This window comes from Pleuronectes platessa, chromosome 18 (assembly GCF_947347685.1).
Source record: "Pleuronectes platessa chromosome 18, fPlePla1.1, whole genome shotgun sequence".
NCBI lineage: Eukaryota > Metazoa > Chordata > Actinopteri > Pleuronectiformes > Pleuronectidae > Pleuronectes > Pleuronectes platessa.
This window is the reverse complement of record NC_070643.1, coordinates 8,434,873-8,457,792: the sequence shown is the minus strand read 5'-3', so window position 1 is coordinate 8,457,792 and position 22,920 is coordinate 8,434,873. Positions and strand designations below refer to the sequence as shown.

At 42.6% G+C, this 22,920-nt stretch overlaps 3 protein-coding genes across 3 annotated transcripts; all 3 read right to left on the bottom strand.

Annotated features, from left to right (window-relative positions):
- Positions 1–785: 785 nt before the first annotated feature.
- LOC128461543 (plasma kallikrein) lies at positions 786–6,826 on the bottom strand. The gene is made up of 9 exons (XM_053446508.1): positions 6,667–6,826; positions 6,368–6,524; positions 5,937–6,046; positions 5,679–5,847; positions 3,687–3,805; positions 3,472–3,604; positions 3,121–3,227; positions 1,519–1,678; positions 786–1,089 (listed from the first exon to the last, which is right to left on the bottom strand). The coding sequence occupies exons 1-9, from the start codon at positions 6,725–6,727 to the stop codon at positions 987–989; spliced, it is 1,119 nt and encodes a 372-aa protein (XP_053302483.1). The 5' UTR covers positions 6,728–6,826; the 3' UTR covers positions 786–986.
- Positions 6,827–8,199: 1,373 nt separating this feature from the next.
- On the bottom strand, positions 8,200–11,454 carry LOC128461545 (glutathione S-transferase A-like). The gene is made up of 6 exons (XM_053446509.1): positions 11,193–11,454; positions 11,022–11,087; positions 10,748–10,853; positions 9,822–9,940; positions 8,612–8,697; positions 8,200–8,526 (listed from the first exon to the last, which is right to left on the bottom strand). The coding sequence occupies exons 1-6, from the start codon at positions 11,358–11,360 to the stop codon at positions 8,394–8,396; spliced, it is 678 nt and encodes a 225-aa protein (XP_053302484.1). The 5' UTR covers positions 11,361–11,454; the 3' UTR covers positions 8,200–8,393.
- Positions 11,455–17,876: 6,422 nt separating this feature from the next.
- Positions 17,877–20,976, bottom strand: LOC128461625 (glutathione S-transferase A-like). The gene is made up of 6 exons (XM_053446634.1): positions 20,745–20,976; positions 20,574–20,639; positions 20,329–20,434; positions 19,403–19,521; positions 18,277–18,362; positions 17,877–18,191 (listed from the first exon to the last, which is right to left on the bottom strand). Exons 1-6 carry the CDS (start codon positions 20,910–20,912, stop codon positions 18,059–18,061), a joined length of 678 nt encoding a protein of 225 aa, XP_053302609.1. The 5' UTR covers positions 20,913–20,976; the 3' UTR covers positions 17,877–18,058.
- Between the last annotated feature and the right edge of the window lie 1,944 nt (positions 20,977–22,920).

The window sequence follows — 22,920 nt, the reverse complement described above, 5'->3', positions numbered from 1 at the left end:
TACACTGTTAAGAACTCCATAACCTTCATTGTTCATTATATAATCTTTAATGGTAAAATATTGAGATTTCTAATTGAACTAGATCTAAATGAGACTGATCTTAATCAATAAATTGGCTATCTTTTCCCTTCTATGAAAGGTGGTGCCCCGCGAGAACTTTAACCAATTAAAGTTATGATTTAATATTTATTTTAAATATTAATATTTTATATTTTATTCTGATAACCAGATTTATTGAGTGCCTAAAGGCACACCATTCTATGGTAACACTTTTTAAGCACTATTGCACAACACCGGTCTCATTCTGGCACCTTCACTCTTTTAAACACAGCTGAAAGTCACATTGGTATGTTATAATACCGCTTTAGAAGACCAGCCACATATTTACAATCGGTTACAACAGAATGTTTCTTAACGGTAAGTTTCACCTTCCTAATGTTTGGTCAAGCTTTAGCAGAACAATCAGCCAATGTAGGAGTATATATGTTCTTTAGGAAACATGAGAAAATGGTAAAATTACATTTAAAATACTTTTTTATACTTTGTTTTATTGAACTTGCATCTCTGATGTCTATCACTTGTCTGTTCGACAACTTGGGAGCATGATTTACAAAAGCTGCATCTCCTATTTTCTTTCAGCTGTTGTTGGGAACCTATAATAGACTTGTCTTGTTGCAGAGACACATTTTAATAACATTGCGCATCACACTCATACTTTATCTCACTGCAATAAGAAGTAGAGCTCTGTGAATACTGACTCTCAAATAAATGAAGCAGGATGAACATTTATTTCACTGATAGTTTTATTTTTATTGTTACAACACAAAACAATCATCTGTATTTTAAATGACAAACCACTGATCATGTGAGGACCAACAAAACGTCCAGAGAGGTGTGTGTGTGTGTGTGTGTGTGTGTGTGTGTGTGCGTGTGTGTGTGTGTGCGTGTGTGCGTGTGTGCGTGTGTGCGTGCGTGCGTGCGCGTGTCTACACACAGTTCTTCAGGGAGAATCCGGACACGACATTATTCAATTTATTCACTTTGGAAGGAGCAGGTGCTGTGATGACACGCTTGAGATAACAGCGGCGCCTGGGACACAAAATCAAGGAACAAGATTAAACACCATGTTGACAACACCAGATAGTTGATATGATTGGAAGTTAACAAGTCCACTGAGGAGCAGGGCCAAACCTCAACAACACCTGCAATCACCTGTCAAGACTAAATTTACTTGATCAAACGCTCTGTTTTTCTTTCCTTCCCTTCATCATCCTTCCCTCATCCCTTCCTCCTCTCTTTCCTTTCTCCCCCATCTCCTATCTTCACCTCAACCACTTCCCTCAATGTCCATTCATTATAACCTCAACATCCAATTTATCAATTTCAATTCAATCCTTTCAATCACATTTTGTTTGGGCATGGTCCTTCCTAGTGAATATCAATTTAAGTGTTACAGGATTTCTCTGTGTGAACTGAATTCCTGGTTCATGATTTTGTTGACATGAATGAGCACTCTACCTGAAATTAGGGTTGGAGTAGGATTCATTGAAGTAGGTGTAGAACTGGCAAAGAGGATCTGTAGTACAGGTCCTCTGACACGTGTCTGGATCATCCATCGACTCAGAGCGAAGGTCAGAACCTTGGAAACTAACCCCTTCATGAGACACTTGAAGCCAACCTGTCAGCAGAGAGGTACAGAGTCAGACTCCCCCTGCTGGCCAAAGCACAAACATACTACTCTAACAAATATTACATAATAACCAGATGTAAGTGTCACCTATTTACCATAATGGGTTTCATAATGGGTGAATGATACATTTCTTCATAAACGTGTGTATAAAACAATTTGAAGCCAGTGTGTGTGGTTTGTGATGGTCCACAAACAGTGTGTCCAGTCTCAGTGTTGATTCCTACGGTGGCCCTGAGAGCTCAACGAACAGCAAGTTAGAAAACAAATGCAAGTTAAGAAAACACATGCAAGTTGACAAAACACAATCAAAGTAAGAAAACATCTTCATCAAGTTCACAACACACAACACATTAGAGAAACGCGCAGCAAATAGACAAACACGCTGCAGATAGACAAACGAGCTGCAAATAGTGAAACACGTTGCAAATAGAGAAATGCGCTGCAAATAGAGAAGAAATGACAACGGAAGTGTTTCCAGAGGACAGCTAAAAGTGATGGACACTGCTGCCACAGCAGACACAAAAACGTCCAATACACCATACAAATTCGGTTCCACACAGGGGTCGGCCACCCGCAGCTCTGGAGCCGAAGGCGGCTCTTCAGCCCCTCTGCAGTGGCTGTACAGTACACTGTTGTGCATATGAATCAGTTTTCATATTATTAACGTGAACGTAACGATGAACGTGAGTGAACGTCATGTTCATTTTTTAAATTCATCATCGTATCAGGCCATCATGAAATACCAGGAGAGAGTGTGTGTGTGTGTGTGTGTGTGTGTGTGTGTGTGTGTGTGTGTGTGTGTGTGTGTGTGTGTGTGTGTGCGTGTGTGTGTGTGTGTGTGCGCGTGTGTTTGTCCCGGCGCTCCGACTCGCTCGGAGAGAGCCACAGTGAGCTCTGAGCACGGAAGATGGTCCGATCGAGAAACATGTCGTCTTCTCCTGTTAAACTGAATAAACAGCTAACAAGCAAGGCCCTGTTTGTGAGGCAATGTATTGTCCATAGTGTGCAGGGGTAGGAAACCTTTACTATCAAAAGAGACACTCTTCTAAGCAAGTGGGCGGGGTCGGAGCCCAGGTGCCGGTGTGCTCGCACACACACACACACACACACACACACACACAGAGGGGCTGAAGAGCCGCGGGTGGCCGACCCCTGTTTGGAACCGAATTTGTATGGTGTATTGGACGTTTTTGTGTCTGCTGTGGCAACAGTGTCCATCACTTTTAGCTGTCCTCTGGAAACACTTCCGTTGTCGTTTCTTCTCTATTTGCAGCGCGTTTCACTATTTGCAGCGCGTTTCTGTAATGTGTTGTGTTGTGAACTTGATGAAGATGTTTTGTTACTTTGCTTGTGTTTTGTCAACTTGCATGTGTTTTCTTAAGTTGCTGTTCGTTGAGCTCTCAGGGCCACCGTAGATTCCAGATACATACTGTTATTCATCTGGCAGAAGTGCACCGGTATCCCAGATGTGACTCCCAGTTTGGCTCTGGTCTCCATTACAGATGGATTTCCCTTCAAGTAACATTGGAAGTCATCACTGCATAAAAAATATGTTTAGAGAGTTAAGACAAAACCAAGCAGTTTAACATATTTAGCTGAATTTGCTGAACCAAATGTTCAAACCCCTATATGATCATCAAAATACAGTCCCAGGAACAACAAACAATGTTATATATATATATAGACAATATATACAGTTATTTTACACTTTCTAATGTTGAATGTATTTCTGTTTGCCACATGAGAAGTTAAAGTTTATTTAAATACTTGTTTCACACTACCTGGTATAAGAGAAATATGTACAGCTTGGTTTATCAGTGCACAGAGCCTGACAGTGTTCAGCAGAGGCGGCAGGCAGCTTGCCAATGTCGTGTCCTGGGATGTCAGTGTTTAAGAGAAGCTTTCCCTGGCAAACTGTAAAACACACAGGTAATATAATAAGAAAACATATTGTAAAAGACCTCCTGCAGGATGTTGTGCTTCCACCTGTGCATACCTGTTCCAAAGTATTGAGTCATTTGCAGTTCGTGAGAGAATCCAGATACTGCTCCAACCTCTTTCATTATAACAGGAGTCCTCGGTACAGACCAGCTGTGTTTAAGGTGACATTTGTATCTGGGAAAGAACAGAGATGTTAAAATGTAATGGTAGAAACTGCGATGTCACTCCACCCGCCTAACGACAGAGATCTTCCCTTCTCATTGGATGATATTCACTGAATTCACTCACCACGAGGGAAACTACTCAGCCTGTGAAGTCGCACAATGTCTGTTGCTCTAACCCTAACCCAACTGTAAGAAAATAGCACATTGTGTCACTCTAACATAACTGAGGTTATCTCAGGTTGTGCTTTATCTGGACGAGAACTTTTTAACAAAAAGAATTACACCTACACGTGAATGGGCAACACGAAGGGTAAGGGCCAAGTGGTGCAGGCTGGTCTCATCACAATTTCGTTGGAAATGCTACTAAAAGTAATGCACTAGAATTCGTATGAATTCCACTAAATTGTAAGTCAGGAGGCTGGGGACACATGACCTATGCGCTTCTCTCTCTTCGTGAAAACAAAACACATTGCGGACATTCATCTAACCCTAACCCTAATATAAAAAAATACATATGAAGTCAGCACCATGGTGATTCAGCAGAGTGACAGCCGCAGGAATAAACTGTTCCTGAACCTGCTGGTCCGGGAACGTAGGACCCTGTAGCGCCTCCCAGAGGGGAAGTGGGAAAACAGTCTGACACTGGGTTGTGAGAAATTGGGTTGTTAATGAACAAATGTGTCTCTAACTTGGTCCAAAGTGAAACTTGGTTTATAAACCAAACATACATATTTTGACCATATCTGGCCATTAAATACCACTTAAAACAGATTTGACAGATTTGATCCAGCTTGGACCTCAATGGGGTTTGAGAAAGTACACCTGCGAGGGCCTGTGCTTGGAGCAAGATGAAAGGTAAACTTTGTCGTAGAACAAAAGCAAAGACATCATCTTAAAGGTCTTGACCTCGGGAGTAACAATAAGTCAGTGGGAAAATTGTGGATGGCTCCTGCTCCTCAGGGATGACCTTTGAACCTTGCACCTGAGTCAGTTTTGATGGCCTACAGGATGGAAACTAAATATGCAACAGACATGGTATGAACTGTTTTGGAAAGGTCTTGAACTCCACTACCATAGCCCAATGCAAAACTATGGGGGGCGCCACTGAGTAGGGCCAAAACCTTGAAAAAACTAGTTGCATGGTGAAATGGGATTGGGTCTGAGTCTGCTGCTTTAAACAGACAACTTGTATTTCGGCCACTAGGGGTCTCTCAAGCAAAACAAAAACAAAAGATATAGTTTGATGACACCCTGAAGCAGCATGGGATCATGGGAGTTTTTGTCTTCATCACCATTGCCAAAGAAAATCTACCTGACGGGACTCAGACGCAAAATAATGGATGAGGTCATATGATACATTATATTCACGTCAAGCACCAAACAGCAAAGACTACTTGTGATCATTGCGAGTGACCAATATTGACTGAGAAAGGATTTCCTTCGTTAAACATTGTTTGCTCTGGACATTATAGCAGGGACGGGAAAATATAACCTCCCATTACCTTGTATAAAATTAGTGATTTCTCTGTGAGTAAACAAGTCAACAAATAATTATTCACTGTTAGATATATCAGTGAAGAATTGTTACATGTTATATTTTGGATTTTCATTCCTTTTCACTGTCTCTCTTGAGTCACCAAACCAAAGATATGATTAATTGCTGGACTGCCCCTTTAAATGACTCAATGTTGAGTGTGTACTATTGGGTATAACAGTGAGGGATCTTTGGTGCATATCGTAACCCTCTCTCACACATGCCCAAAAAGGTTAGTGTCATCCCTTTACATCCCTCCAATGAAGCTTTTCTCAACCAATGACATAATAATCTGCATTCAAAGGAAGAACTTTTAAATTGAATGACACATTACGTTACCGAGTTATACCTTATTATGGTACTTGGTGTGAAGACGCCATTTGCAAAAGTAAAGAACCGACAATGAGGGTCCTCTGTGCAGATCCTGTGACACTCTTCACCACTGGAGGTGAAAAAGAATTTGTAGTCTGACCCCAGGAAGTCCACGTTCTGGTACAGCTGAGACTGACAAGGTTGTTCTGCCAAGGTGAGAAGACAAAGAGAGTTAAGGAGAGCGTGCCCATACATCACAGTTTTTTAGAATGATGTAAAATGTTTGGGAGCTTACCCAGCTCTGAGGTGCAGTTTTTGAGAGAAAAGCCCGAAGTGACACCCTGTAGTGGAGTCCGGACTTTGGGCTCTTGAGAGGGAGTGGACTTGAGTAAGCAGTGGAAGTGGCTGCAGAGAGAAGCGTACATTCATTATCTATACAGTTGTGGGTTGGTGGGGGTTAGGTGGAGCTGATGCCAGCATCACATTCACACCTATGGCAGCTTAATCTAACACCAATCTGTATGTTTTTAGGACTGTGGGAGGAAGCCAGAGAATTTTACTGACAGGAGAGGGGCACTTCAGGGGTCGATCATGTTTCAGCTGGGGTCAGTGCCCCCCTGGCTGCACCCCTTGATCTGACCCTGCTTTGGCTGTATTCATCATTAAAACATTACAGGGCCTCTATGGATTGTATCATGAGTTATGTGATACGTCAGTGTTAGATACCTGTTATCTCTGGTCCAGTCTTGTCGAACAAAGGTAAAGAAGAGACAGGAGGGGTGCTCGGTGCACAGCTGCTGACAGTGCCTTGCATCCGGAGAGTAGAGAAATGTTAAATCTGATCCCGGGAAATCCACATTCTCCATTAACTCTTCAGCACATTCTGAAGAAATGGGAAAAACAAACATAAACACAATTAAATGTTCACATAAACAGAGATAAAACAGATTTGACTACATATGATAAGTGGTTTAAAAGGCTGTCAAAACTGTGGCCACAGTCTTGTCAAGTAGTGTATGTGTTACCTTGACTAAAGCAGAGGCTGCAGAGAGAGAGCAGACCCAGTAAAATCCAACAGGTTCCCATCTTCTTGTTTTCGCCACAGAGGAAAATAAGATCACTGAAACACAACTACAGTAGAGGCCAAAGGGGCCGTTTCAACATTTATACATCCGATCTATTTGTACAACTTAGTGTTGACCCAATCATTGGTTGGTTCACAATGATACAGCCCCCTTTATGTGCAATAGTTGAAAATAAAACACTCATGCATAATATTGTATCATGTACCTTTTTTATCGTAATGTCCAATATACAGGGAACGCATAATTTACCACATGCTCTTCATACATGGATTTACTTAAAAAATCTGTGTAAAATCAGTTTTAAAGTAAATCCCATGCCATGTTTCACATAACACCGCATGTTCCTTTGCTCTGTAAACAAGCTATGTCCTGGCACAGCTGTTTACTGTTTCAGAGTCCACATTGACTGCTCCGAGGCAGAGTCGCATGAAGGGTTCATGGTTTATTTTGCGTCGAGTCCGGAGTAAAAGACTGAGCGTCTCAGTGAGATGAAGCTGAGGATGCGACCATCAAAAGGTCTCTGACCCAGACTGTGATAATATTCAGTGTTTCTTTGTAGTATTCTGAAAACCAGAATGAGGTCAAACCAAACCAGAGCACCGCATAAGCTACATTTCACTGACCTCTGATGTAAAAGTCTAGGGATGACTTCCAAGAGATTACACATGACAAAAAAAATTGCATAAAAATTGCAAACTTGCCATTTGTGACCAGTTTAAATGCCTTTGGTCAAATATACTTAAAAGGTTATGGTTCAATACCATTGCATCATTTATACCTCATGTGTGTAATTTATATCCCACAATTGTTTTGTATTTTCTATGTATCCCATCAATCGTAGCTATTTATTACTTTGTGCAGAAAGTTTAGAAAACCATGCACAACCAAACTTGATAAACACAAGGTCCTGGGCAGAAGTGACTAAAACCAAAAATCCTGTGCCTGAAACGTTAAATAAAAGTTGAAGGGAGCATCAACTGTTCTTGTCTTTTAGTTTTTACTCTACTAACATATGGGCCGGCTGTGGCTGAGGGGTAGAGTGGTCGTCCTCCAACCTGAAGGTCGGCAGTTCGATCCCCAGTCTGACCCATCTGCATGCCGAGGTGTCCTTGGGCAAGATGCTGAACCCCAAATGGCCCCCCCTAGAATATTAAAGTGCTGCGAATAGATGCACTGTATGAATGTGTGTGTGAATGTAACACTGTACTGTAAAGCGCTTTGAGTGGTCATCAAAGACTAGAAAAGCGCTATATAAATACAAAACCATTTACCATATGGGGAATTTAATCACAAGTAGCCATTTATAGTCTTGTTTTTCCTTTAAGTTTATAAATTATATATGTTGCTCTTTGGTCCATGATAAATATTTAGTCGCTCCTCTGATCACAGACCTGTGAATTATATTCCTGGTAAAAACAGATTCAGAGAAGGCTCGTTGTAAACTGATATTGAAATGAATACAAGATGCACCACTGAAAGTCAGATTTTATAGCTTTTTCTTTACAGGATGAAACATCCGACGTTTAACTCACATACAAATGATAATAGAAAATGAACAAGCACAAGCACAGTTACAGAAAATTCATGTTTCCTGTCAGCCACAGTAGTGCAGTTCGAGGGATGGTTACATATTACACAACAAGGGCGGAGGGTGCACGTTTTGAATCTCAGACGTCTTTCAGCATGTCTTGACCCTGTGGACTCTCCAGCCAGGTGGGGGGCCAGCTGGCTTTGATGCTGGGTCTCTCCTTCAGAGAGTTGTAGTACGCCGTCAGTTGGGGGTAACGCTCTTCAGTCAACCTAAAGAATGGAGAGCAGTCACTGCACATGCATAACTTTTTGTCATGCAGCTCAACACCATTTTCCGTCGATTTGATCCACTTACCCAAAACGGAAGAGATAAGCCACGCCTGGGAAAACCGACACATCAGCCAGGGAGAAGCTCTTTCCTGCCACGAACGAGCCGGACGTCTGTAAAACAGCAGAGGAGCAGAGTCCACGTTCATGACTATTACAGTGGGATTCAGCAGTGATGTGGTTATAGCTCGACTAACTAAACACAGGGAGAAAAGGCTAGTCTCCATATGTCCAAAGGTATCTAGAGTTTAGGTTCATGCTACCTAGAGAGGGTCTAGGTCCTAGAACCTCTTAAATTCAATAACTATCATATTTTAATTTCTTCAATCGACACAAAGATCGAAATGTGAAAACAAGTTGCAGTTTTTCTTGGGGTGATGTTTTGGACTATGACTTGGCTGGGTGCAGTGACTTGCTGGTTAAAGTGGTACAAAACACAAAGTAAAAACACAACTTGTCATTTTCAAACTTTAGATCTTGTACCAAATTTAAAGTTTGATAACTTTGGGGGTCAAATAGGTTAATTGTTTCCCCATTTCCACTTTAGATGCAAAGTTAAGATCATGTTGTATCTTTAGTTCTTTGTATAGTTAAAACGCACACAAAAAATTACGATATATCTAAAATGTGACATCATTCATGGTATTAGTTTTAAAAATTGTGTGTAGTTACTAAAACACACCACAATGGGGCAGTAATGTCTAGTTCAAGGTTAAAGTGAAGAAAGTGAAGAGGTATAAAAATTTCAAAAAAATGATTGTCCTTTACCGATGTTTTTTTCTTCTTTTATACGAGTTCGATGTGCATGTAATGACATGCAGTCGAGTTTACAGCAAAGTCCCCACACATGGCTCAGCTTTATATTTAAGCTATAGGTGAGCGAGTTGTATCGATGCTCTAACTCTCAACTAAAAAAGGTGAACAAGCTACCAAACACTGTATTGAACGACTCCGTTTCAATGCACTGCGTTTTTTGTTTGTTTCTAAACAGTTGGTGAAACCTGACGCCTCATAGTGGCATCTGCTCAACCTGTTAGTCAGAGATGCCAAAATGTCCATTTACAGCAGCATCAGCAAGAGCACAGTGGGTGTTTTTTTATTAAAGTATGAACTACATGGAGATCTCTCTCTCTCTCTCTCTCTCTCTCACTCTCTCACTCTCTCTCTCTCTCTCACTCTCTCTCTCTCACTCTCTCTCACTCTCTCTCACTCTCTCTCACTCTCTCTCACTCTCTCACCTTCTGCAGATATTCCTCCCACAGCTTCAGCTCAGTGCTCAGATTCTCTTTGTTTCTCTTCACAGCAGAGTCGTGTCTCTCTGCCTCCGGGACCTTCCAGCTGTAGTAGATAACATCCGCTGAAAGAAAGGAAAGTCAAAGAGGCATTCAGCCGTGGCAGCCGAGGACTTCGGCAAAGATACAAATGGATACAAATCTATTAAGACGCTGCACAACTTGGACTCCCACTATGTGCTGAGACGGATCGTTCTCATTTCCCTTCAGCAGCAGAGGGTGGGGTCAGTCAGGCGGTTATTACGCAACATTAGTTCCAAACTGGAGAGAGTAACAACTGCTCAAATAAAGTTTAAAGCAGCTAACTCATGAGAGAACATGTTCAATTATTGCACAACTTGTTGATTGCAATTCAGAATCTTTTATTTTATTTGCACCATCCTATCCCATGACTTCAGCTGCAAGCTGCTCGGAGCATGTGATCCTGTGTGGGAATCAACATGTGACCTCTCAACATCACTACCTGATTCACAGGGTGCGCACAACACAGAAGTATTTTGTGAATGTGGTGCTCATTAGTGCACGCCACAGCATGTGTTTTAACAGCTCAGGTCTCTCGGGGTGGGAGAGGGCTGGTCGCTGCTCAGCTCCTGGAGACATCAAGTCTCTGGGGTTCAAGAGGTTGCAGATTGTTGTACGATGTTGCCAAGTGCAGGTCAAAGTCTCACAAGACAGCCCGACCGATGACAATAACAATTTAGATTATGAATTTATTGGTGGGAGCAAAGCCTGGTTCTAATTCAATAAGTCACTAAATCTAAGTGGTTAAACATTTGTTTGGAGGAATGAACATCATCCGATACATTTCCAGGAGCAACAGGTTGTATGTGACCTTGCAAGAAGTGGTAAAACACATTCAGGGTTTAACGTACCCATTTTCTGGGCGAGCGTGAGACCCTCAAACATGCGCTGGTACATCATGGCCTGCTCAGCGGGGCAGTCGGGGATCAGCTTGTTTCCCTGGGACTTGAACTGGCTCTGTTGTCATGGAGAAATGAAAAAGACAAACGGCTGTGAACAGCTGCATGTAGCTCCAGTTTCTTTGCCTGTGCAGGGTAAGGTTTCTGTTTGTCTGCAGAGATCACATGGGCCACACCTTGCAGGGATATGGTTTCACTACATTGTAACTATAGGACAAATTCTCACCTCCAGGTACATGCAGGCGGCGTAGGATTCATTCAGAACTTTGCTGCCATGTTTGAAGGAAGGGAGCTTTAAGAAATAAGATTGGAGTTAATGCATTTGTATACTCTGCTAAAAAATGTATCCAAATCAGTGTATCCCAGAAAAATGATAGTATTTGAGGAGCACACTCACCTGACCCCTGGGGTTCATGCTCATCACCTCGGCTGACTTGTGCTCCCCTTTCTCGAAGGAGAGCAATTTGCTGTTGTAGCCCTGCAGGTTCTTCTCCTCCAGCACGATCATCACCCTCCAGCAGGGAGGAGAGCCGGAGCCCCACAGCAGAGTCATGTCCTTGGCCATGGTTTCAGAGAGAAGCTGCACTACCTGTGAGGTTCAGGAGAACAGGAGTGGTGGTGGAGGAGGTGGAAGGTGAGACAGGAACGGGACAGACTCCTGTTTATATAGCAACAAGCTCCCTACCCATTTTTGCGTGATCACCAAAGATATTGACTCAAGATAGTTCACACCCTGTCCAGGTATGTTAACCTTTCCCTTAGTTACTCAGGGCAACATGATATCATATTAAAATACACTTGTTTTTTACCAACTGCTAAATGCATATCACACCAGAGGGTTGTATTTATAAATTACCTACATATGGTTAAACAATAATGATATCCTCATTTACTGGGCACTTCTCGAAGCAGAGTTACAAAGTGCAAAAAAATAAATAAGCACAGATGACAAACATACAAATAAAAACACACGAACAAGTCTTTACGGAATAAAATAATTTCAAGCATGACTAAATGCCTCCTGCGTGTGTGAACAGGCAGAGGCAGAGCTAAATATGTGGAGGGGGGGGGGGGGACTTCTCTTGCTCTGTATTAATACTCTTTGACCTCACTGGCGACTAACCTGAAAAGAACGAAGCACCATGAATTAAAAGTTTCTCCACTGGAAGGAACCAGTTTGAATAAATATTAAATCAATATAAAACTTGAAGCATATATTACGGACAATTCAAAGCCGAAATTTGAATGTGACAGATAAAACGATGCATTGAAAAGGGATTATAAATTTGTAGTTCTTATTCTTGAAGCGTGTATATAGATCAGATGGCTGCAGCTATCAATATATGAAGCATTAAAACTACACTATTGCATATCAGTTTGTATTTTAGACTTGTTTCTTTGGTGATTGGACTTTTTGAGCATTGAGCATATGCTGCAGCCTGAAGTTGGACACTCACAATGACTCAGCACTTTCCAGTCACCCCTGCACACACACACACACGCACGCACGCACACACACACACACACACACACACACACACACACACACACACACACACACACACACACACACACACACACACACACACACACACACACACACACAAAACCAGCTCTAGGTTCGGTCATCCCAACAATCAGTTATCCACTGGATGTCACACACACCACCGGGAGCTAATTCACCGCTGACATTTGACACTGACAGTGAATGCATAATGAAAAAGCAAGCAGCCCCTGTTCGCATTGTTCACAATCTTGCTGTCAGGAGAGACGTTGAGTGTTTGATAGGTTGCCCCTGTCAACATTAACCTGTCAGTGGAGATGAACCACAATCCTGTCATGCACACACACAGCTGTCACGTCACCGCTGTTTTTCTGCAGGTGCATTCAATAACAACCTGCAGATTAGAAGTACATGAAACTTGTGAATTTGCGGAGGATCAGTGATCACATTTTTCCCGGTAACATTGAATATATCTTCATATACAAACCACTCAGATCATTTAGCTTGTGCGAACGGGCGACATTCCACCTCACATTCAAAAGGAAATCTTCATCAGATCTTCAATCTTCATCATCAGTCTCTTCACCAGTGTCATTCTGTTTGACAAGCATGACACAGCTATTTTCTCTTGTCAAAGCTTATTGGTTGATGAAAAAACTACAGTGCACTGTACTAACACTTCACCAGTGTCATTCTGCATGACATGCATGACAGAGCCATTTTCTCTTGTCAAAGCTTATTGGTGGATCTAAAAACTACAGTGCACTGTACTAATGTTTTTATATAGAATGTTGTCATGGCCCCATTTTTTCGAGTTGTCACCCCTGTCTTTATTAGCTTTTTGTGGTTTTGTTTGTTTGCAAGAAATCCAATTCATAGAAACTGATCTATGTAAAAAAGATAAATGTTTTCATGGATTTGACAGTAAACAGTATATTTATTCTGTTAGTATTGCCTGCCTGTGAACTTCTCATTAGCCGCTATGCGTATAGCACAGACCTGGGCATTGTACGGCCCCCGGGCCGCATCCGGCCCGTTGGCTGTCTGTGACCGGCCCGCGTGAGGTCAACGGAATATTAGGAATCACACGTAAATAAGTGAACATCATGCAGAGAATACAACAACATTTCTTTTATTTTGAAGGTGCCTTTTTTTAACATTTACCTGACGTACATCCTGAATGCCGCGAGCGGATGATGTGTTGGCGAACGGAGTTAAGAAGAGATGTGAGTTAGCTGTTAAAGTCCGCAAAAATGTCAGCCCATGTTAAGAGAAGAAAGATAGAGTTTTTAACTAGACATGGACTGCTAAGTATTTATTTACTTAAGTCAAAGGGAAAGCCGTGTGCTTAGTTTGCCGAGAAAAGATCGCTGTTTTTAAGGATTACAATTTGAACCGCCATTACGAGACAAAGCACGGAGAGACTTTTACGGACGAAACGTAACGAGAAGGATCGAGGACATCGCGGGAAATCTCGAGCTTCAGCTGCTAAAGAAAGTGGTTTGACTTTTTCTCCTTGGCTCTGGATGAGGGCTGTGATTTCCGCGACACAGCCCAGTTACTCATCTTTGTACGTTGGATGACGAAAGACTGCGATTACTGAGGAGCTGGCAGCAATGCGGTCAATAACAGGGACGACTTTTGAAGCGGATGCAAGATAAAGTGAGGGAAATTAACCCACGGTCATGAAAAACCTGGAAAAGTCATGGAATTGTTAAATGTTTATTTCCAGTCCTGGAAAAGTGCTTGAAAAAAATTAACTCCCAAAGTTTTGGAGAAGTCATGGAGATTTGTTATATTCATATTTTCATGTCGTTCATTTACGCTGAGTTTTAATTAATTCATATGCTTTTAAAATAAATACGCTCGAAATATAAGCAGGCGTACTATCTCGTACTAATTGAAATGTTCGGTGGGGAAGCAGGTGAGATAATGCACTACGCCAGGGAAGTGTAGATTTAACCATGCTTGGCTACAAATGGAAAAGTGCATGCCATGTGTTACAACAGACGTCAATCAAACTATTGTCTCATTCATTTGTGTAATTCAAGGTTTACTGTATGCTTTGAAATTCTCATTGTTAGCTTAAATACTAAATTTTATCTCTTTTGCATGTATACACTGAGATCTCACAAAATGTTTGGTCATGGAAAGTTGGTTTAAAGTTATTGAAAGTCATGGAAAAGTCATGGAAATCCATGGGTTAAAAATGTGTATGAACCCTGTTTATTATACATCAGGAGGTGATGTGTAAAGGCCAATGTATGCTTCTCCGTTTTGACGAACACGGACAGATAGGACCGCCCTCTCCAACGTGGAACGCCCTCTGCGTGCCTCTCCGCGGCTCCTCGCAGAGCTTTTTGTGCAGCTCTCATTTTTCTAAAGGCCTCAGTATGCTTCTCCGAGTCCGTTGCGGACTGACGGATGGACGGATCGGACGGACCCTTTTTGATTTATAGTTCTACGAGCCTTTTTGTTGTGAAAACAATTCACCGCCAGAGCAGTAGATGGCGCAACTGAAGTCGAGCTTAGAGAAGCCTACCTCATGAGGTATATAGAAGAAGTCCACGCTGGTTTATTTACGTCCTCCCGGCTCCTCACACACAGTGAACGATGGCAACTAACAGAAAAAGGATGTTGATGACGCGACACTTTTTGCTGAAATAAAGTGACACCCAGCGGGTCAAAATGCTTATGTTATCGTGTCTTAACGCAGCGGTTCCCCGGTCTTGTTTGCAAACTGCGTTTCTAATTCAACAGCTGCAACAGCTTGAAGCTACACGGAGACAGCTAGCTCCCCCCAGCTTCCACACACAGTCAGCACGGACACCCGATACTAACTACTACCAAGTGTTTGCTTCTAACCTGACGGTGTTTGAGAAACAGTGTCATGAGAGCCGTGGGATTAAAGTCAGCGGGTTTTTGCGCTGTTCCCACCGCAGTTAGCATGGTGGCTAGCCCGCTATCCCCGTTATCAAAGTTCGTTATAACCGTATGTGACCGTACACACATGCTGTAAGTGCTCTAACCAGCCACCGTCAGCCGGACAACGCCGCTGGCTTAACACACTTGTCACATTAATCATAGAGTCGTAGTTGTGATTTAGGTTTATTGTGATTTAGGGAATGAAACAGGAAGTTTGAGGTCCGGAAATAATGATGTCCCGAAATGCTGGTGTTAGCTGACCAATCACAGCCAAGTGCTATCCGTGGGCTGTCCGCCATTTCGACGTGTAGTTAAGGCCAATGTATGCTTCTCCGTTTTGACGGACACGTACAGATAGGACCGCCTTCTCCAACGTGGAACGCCCTCTGCGGCTCCTCGGAGAGCTTTTCGTGCAGCTCTCATTTTTCTAACTACACGTCGAAATGGCGGAGAGCCCGCGGATAGCACTTGGCTGTGATTGGTCCACTAACGCCAGCATTTCGGAATGGAAACTTCCTGTTCCATTCCCTACATCACAATAAACCAAAATCACAACTACGACTCTATGATTAATGTGACAAGTGTGTCCAGCTGACGGTGGCTGGTTAGAGCACTTACAGCATGTGTGTACGGTCACATACGGTTATAACGAACTTTGATAACGGGGATAGCGGGCTAGCCACCATGCTAGCTGCGGTGGGAACAGCGCAAAAACCCGCTGACTTTAATCCCATGGCTCTCATGACACTGTTTCTCAAACACCGTCAGGTTAGAAGCAAACACTTGGTAGTAGCTAGTATCGGCTGTCCCTGCTGACTGTGTGTGGAAGCTAGCTGCCTCCGTGTAGGGTCAAGCTGTTGCAGCTGTTGAATTAGCAACGCAGTTTGCAAACAAGACCGGGGAACCGCTGCGCTAAGACACGATAACATAAGCATTTTGACCCGCTGGGTGTCACTTTATTTCAGCAAAACTGTCGCGTCATCAATATCCTTTTTCTGTTGTCATCGTTCACTGTGTGTGAGGATCCGGGGGGACGTAAATAAACCAGCGTGGACTTCTTCTATATACCTCATGAGGTAGGCTTCTCTAAGCTCGACTTCCGTTACGCCATCTACTGTTCTGGCGGTGAATTGTTTTCGGAACAAAAAGGCTCGTAGAACTATAAATCAAAAAGGGTCCGTCCGCTCCGCCCATCCGTCCTTCCGCAACGGACTCGGAGAAGCATACAGAGGCCTTGAGTCAGTGCTAAAAATGAATCATGTTACTGATGTTGTAACTAAATTAGTTAACTTTATCAGGGCAAGAGCTGAATCACAGACAGTTTGTTGCACTCTTGGAGGAGCATGAGACTGAACATGGGGACATAGGCTACCACACAGCTGTCAGATGGCTCAGTCTGGACAAAGTGCTTAAAACAGTATGGGACTTGAGAGCAGAGATTCAAGAGTTTTGTGAAAAGAAAGGCAAGGACATCCCAGAGCTCTCAGATGCAGACTGGATGGAAGATCTTGCATTTGCTGTTGATGTCACTTCATTAATGAATGAGCCAAATACCAAACTGCAAGGCAAGGGCCTATTTGCACATGAAATGTACAGCCTGGTGAGACTTTCATGAGAAAATTGCAGTTTCTTTCAAGCCAGCTGGAGGGTAACATTCTCAACCAGATGCCAACACTGAAAGAAGCCCCACCATCAGTGGATCACCTCCGCAGGTACACTGCTGGCAGAGCACTTTAAGTCAGTATCACTGCTAATGTTTTATTCTTCTCTCAAAGAGGAGAACTTTTCATACGTGAGGAGGCATGCTCAGAAGATGTTGGTTCTCTTTGGATCTACTGACATATGTGAACAAACATTTTCTGTAATGAAGTTTAACAAATCCAGATACAGATCCTCTCTCACTGATGATCACCTGTCAGCTGTCCTTTGCATTTCCACCTCAGATATTCAACCTGACTTCAGTGCACTTGTTCAAGCCCAAAACAGACTAGATTTCTCTCACTTAACAAGAAAAAAAAAACGCAAATGGGGTGATTAAACTATATGCAAATAGTAATATCACTTTGTATACAGTTAATTTAAAGGTGATCTTTGGAATACTGCAAAAAAATTGCATACTTTGTTCACAACTGTTCTTGTAAATGTTGATTAAAGTGTGATATATTGTTGGCGTTATTACTTTGCCTGCCTCACTTTTTCATTGCCTAACCATAACATTTACTCTTACCTGTAGAAGCTTATCAAATTAATATGAGTAGAATTAAGTTCAGGTTATTGGTCCGGCCCTCAACTGTCCATGTTTCTCATGTGGCCCTTCGGGAAAATGAATTGCCCACCCCTGGTATAGCAGCAGGGGATGTTGGTTAGATGGAACAGCCCCGTGAAATGGTCAGCCGATGGGACAAAGGGGGGGGTTCCTTGTCTTTTAGTTTTTACTCTACTAACATATGGGAAATTTAATCACATGTAGCCATTTATAGTCTAGTTTTTCCTTTATGTTTATAAATTATATATGTTGCTCTTTGGTCCATGATAAATATTTAGTCGCTCCTCTGATCACAGACCTGTGAATTATATTCCTGGTAAAAACAGATTCAGAGAAGGCTCGCTGTAAACTGATATTGAAATGAATACAAGATGCACCACTGAAAGTCAGATTTTATAGCTTTTTCTTTACAGGATGAAACATCCGACGTTTAACTCACATACAAATGATAATAGAAAATGAACAAGCACAGTTACAGCAACTTCATGTTTCCTGTCAGCCACAGTAGTGCAGTTCGAGGGATGGTTACATATTACACAACAAGGGCGGAGGGTGCACGTTTTGAATCTCAGACGTCTTTCAGCATGTCTTGATCCTGTGGAATCTCCGGCCAGGTGGGGGGCCAGCTGGCTTTGATGCTGGGTCTCTCCTTCAGAGAGTTGTAGTACGCCGTCAGTTGGGGGTAACGCTCTTCAGTCAACCTGCAGAATGGAGTGCAGTCACTGCGCATGCATAACTTTTTGTCATGCAGCTCAACACCATTTTCCGTCGATATGATCCACTTACCCAAAACGGAAGAGATAAGCCACGCCTGGGAAAACCGACACATCAGCCAGGGAGAAGCTCTTTCCTGCCACGAACGAGCCGGACGTCTGTAAAACAGCAGAGGAGCAGAGTCCACGTTCATGACTATTACAGTGGGATTCAGCAGTGATGTGGTTATAGCTCGACTAACTATTTAAAAACAGGGAGAAAAGGCTAGTCTCCATATGTCCAAAGGTATCTAGAGTTTAGGTTCATGCTACCCAGAGAGGGTCTAGGTCCTAGAACCTCTTAAATTCAATAACTATCATTCAATAACAAGTTGCAGTTTTTCTTGGGGTGATGTTTTGGACTATGTCTTGGCTGGGTGCAGTGACTTGCTGGTTAAGGTGGTACAAAACGCAAAGTAAAAACACAACTTGTCATTTTCACACAATAGATCTTGTACCAAATTTAAACTTTAATAACTTTCGGGTCAAACAATTAAATTGTTTCCCCATTTCCACTTTAGATGCAAAGTTAAGATAATCATGTTGTATCTTTAATTTCATATAGTTAAAACGCACACAATAAAAAATTACGATATATCTAAAATGTTTCATTATTTATGGTATTAGTTTTAACAATTGCATGTAGTTACTAAACCAGACCACAATGTGGCAGTAATGTCTAGTTCAAGGTTACAGTGAAGAAAGTGAAGAGGTATACACATTTTTAAATAAAGAGATCTGTTAGCAACGTTTTTTCTTCTTTTGCACAAGTTAGATGTGCATGTAATGACCCGCAGTCACTCAATAAAAGTTTGAACGCAGAAACGTGACAAATCATTAATTGTGGAGTTTAAAGCAAAGTCCCCAAACATGGCTCAGCTTTATATTTAACCTATAAGCTGCGAATTGTATCGATGCTCTAACTCTCAACTAAAAAAGGTGAACAAGCTACCAAACACTTTATTGAACGACTCTGTTTCAATGCACTGCATTTCTTGTCTGTTTTTAAACAATTGGTGAAACCTGACGGCTCAAAGTGGCATCTGCTCAACCTGTCAGTCGGAGATGCCAAAATGTCCATATACAGCAGCATCAGCAAGAGCACAGTGGAGGGTGAGTTTTTTAAGTATGAACTACATGGATCTCTCTCTCTTGTTTACCTTCTGCAGATATTCCTCCCACAGCTTCAGCTCAGTGCTCAGATTCTCTTTGTTTCTCTTCACAGCAGAGTCGTGTTTCTCTGCCTCCGGGACCTTCCAGTTGTAGTAGATAACATCCACTGAAAGAAAGGAAAGTCAAAGAGGCATTCAGCCGTGGCTGCCGAGGACGTCGGCAAAGATACAAATGGATAAAAATCTATTAAGACGCTGCACAACTTGGACTCCCACTGTGTGCTGAGACGGATCGTTCTCATTTCCCTTCAGCAGCAGAGGGGGGGGTCAGTCAGGCGGTTATTACGCAACATTAGTTCCAAACTGGAGAGAGTAACAACTGCTCAAATAAAGTTTAAAGCAGCTAACTCAACAGAGAACATGTTCAATTATTGCACAACTTGTTGATTGCAATTCAGAATCTTTTATTTTATTTGCACCATCCTATCCCATGACTTCAGCTGCAAGCTGCTCGGAGCATGTGATCCTTTGTGGGAATCAACATGTGACCTCTCAACATCACTACCTGATTCACAGGGTGCACACAACACAGAAGTATTTTGTGAATGTGGTGCTCATTAGTGCACGCCACAGCATGTGTTTTAACAGCTCAGGTCTCTCGGGGTGGGAGAGGGCTGGTCGCTGCTCAGCTCCTGGAGACATCAAGTCTCTGGGGTTCAAGAGGTTGGAGATTGTTGTACGATGTTGCCAAGTGCAGGTCAAAGTCTCACAAGACAGCCCGACCGATAACAATAACAATTTAGATTATGAATTTATTGGTGGGAGCAAAGCCTGGTTCTAATTCAATAAGTCACTAAATCTAAGTGGTTAAACATTTGTTTGGAGGAATGAACATCTTCCGATACATTTCCAGGAGCAACAGGTTGTATGTGACCTTGCAAGAAGTGGTCAAACACATTCAGGGTTTAACGTACCCATTTTCTGGGTGAGCGTGAGACCCTCAAACATGCGCTGGTACATCATGGCCTGCTCAGCGGGGCAGTCGGGGATCAGCTTGTTTCCCTGGGACTTGAACTGGCTCTGTTGTCATGGAGAAATGAAAAAGACAAACGGCTGTGAACAGCTATATGTAGCTCCGGTTTCTGTTTGTCTGCAGAGATCACATGGGCCACACCTTGCAGGGATATGGTTTCACTATAACTATAGGACAAATTCTCACCTCCAGGTACATGCAGGCGGCGTAGGATTCATTCAGAACTTTGCTGCCATGTTTGAAGGAAGGGAGCTTTAAGAAATAAGAGTGGATTTAATGCATTTGTATACTCTGCTAAAAAATGTATCCATATCAGTGTATCCCAGAAAAATGATAGTATTTGAGGAGCACACTCACCTGACCCCTGGGGTTCATGCTCATCACCTCGGCTGACTTGTGCTCCCCTTTCTCGAAGGAGAGCAATTTGCTGTTGTAGCCCTGCAGGTTCTTCTCCTCCAGCACGATCATCACCCTCCAGCAGGGAGGAGAGCCGGAGCCCCACAGCAGAGTCATGTCCTTGGCCATGGTTTCAGAGAGAAGCTGCAGTACCTGTGAGGTTCAGGAGAAGAAGAGTGGTGGTGGAGGAGGTGGAAGGGGGGGCCGGAATGGGACAGACTCCTGTTTACAGTGCCTTGCATAAGTATTCACCCCCCTTGGACTTTTTCCCATTATGTATTGTTACTAACTGGAATTCAAATAGACTTAAATAAACTTTTTCCCGTTTGATCAACAAAACATGCATAGTACTTTGGAGGTGCAAAATAAATTTTATTGTGACACAAGCAATAATGAGAACAAAAAAGTTGACATCTGTTGGGTGCCTAAGTATTCACCCCCCTGTGTCAATACTTGGTAGAACCCCCTTTCGCTGCAATTACAGCTGCAAGTCTTTTGGGGTATGTCTCTACCAGCTTTGCACATATAGAGATGGAAAGGTTTGTCCATTCTTCTTGGCAAAAAAGATGAAGCTCAGTCAGATTGGATGGAGACCGTCTGTGAACCGCAATCTTCAAGTCTTGCCATAGATTCTCTATTGGATTGAGGTCTGGGCTTTGACTGGGCCATTTTAAGACATTAACATTCTTTAATCCAAACCATTCCTTTGTAGCTCTGGCTGTATGTTTAGGGTCATTGTCCTGCTGGAAGATGAACCTCCGCCCCAGTCTCAAGTCTTTTGCAGACTGCATCAGATTTTCTTCAAGGATTTCCCTGTATTTGGCTCCATCCATCTTTCCCTCTATTCTGACCAGTTTCCCTGTACCTGCTGAAGAGAAGCATCCCCACAGCATGATGCTACCACCACCATGTTTCACTGTTGGGATGGTGTGCTCAGGGTGATGGGCAGTTTTGGGTTTTTGCCACACATAGCGTTTTGCATTGAGGCCAAAAAGTTCAATTTTGGTCTCATCTGACCAGAGCACCTTCTTCCACATGTTTGCTGTGTCTCCCACATGGCTTCTGGCAAACTCCAAACGGGATTTTTTATGGATCCCTTTCAACAACGGCTTTCTTCTTGCCACTCTTCCATAAAGGCCAGATTTGTGGAGTAGACGACTAATAGTTGTCCTGTGGACAGATTCTCCCACCTCAGCTGTGGATCTCTGCAACTCCTCCAGAGTAACCATGGGCCTCCTGGTTGCTTCTCTGATTAATTTTCTCCTTGTCCGACTCTTCAGTTTGGGTGGACGGCCTCCTCTTGGTAGGTTTGCGGTTGTGCCATATTCTTTCCATTTTCTTATGATGGATTTTATGGGGGTTTCACAGTAAAGGGGGTGAATACATATGCACTCAACACTTTTCAGATTTTTATTTGTAAATAATTGTGAAATCCATGTAATATTTCCCCCCACTTCCAAATGATGCACTATTTTGTGTTGGTCCATTACATAAACTCACGATGAAATAAATTTTAATCTGTGGTTATACCATGACAAAATGTAGAAAAGTCCAAAGGGGGTGAATACTTATGCAAGGCACTGTATATAGCAACACGCTCTCCTGCACGTCTGGATTGGTGGAAATAAGTCCCTTCCCATTTTTGAGTGATCACCAAAGATATTGACTCAAGATAGTTCACACCCTGTCCAAGTAGGTTAACCTTTCCCTTAGTTACTCAGGGCAACATTAAAATACACTTGTTTTTTATCAACTGGAAAAAAATGCATTTCACACCAAATAGTTGTATTTATAAGTTACCTACATATGGATAAACAATATGATATCCTTATTTACTGGGCACTTCTCGAAGCAGAGTTACAAAGTGCAAAAAATAAAAGAGACGGATCCAAACTTTCAACAGGTCGGATTCAAAAGCCAAGATGCCAGTGCTGCCCTCTGTTGTAGAACTGTAAAGTCCACTTTGACAGGGCCTGAACCTCAGCTAATATTTACAGTATGAACTCTATACACTGATGCCCAGTCATGATGGCACATGTCATTTCAGGTAAGAAAACTGGTTCAGGCACTGCCGGTCACATAATAGAATGAATAGACTCCGACTACCTTTATCTTATTGTGGCGTCGCACAAAGGCC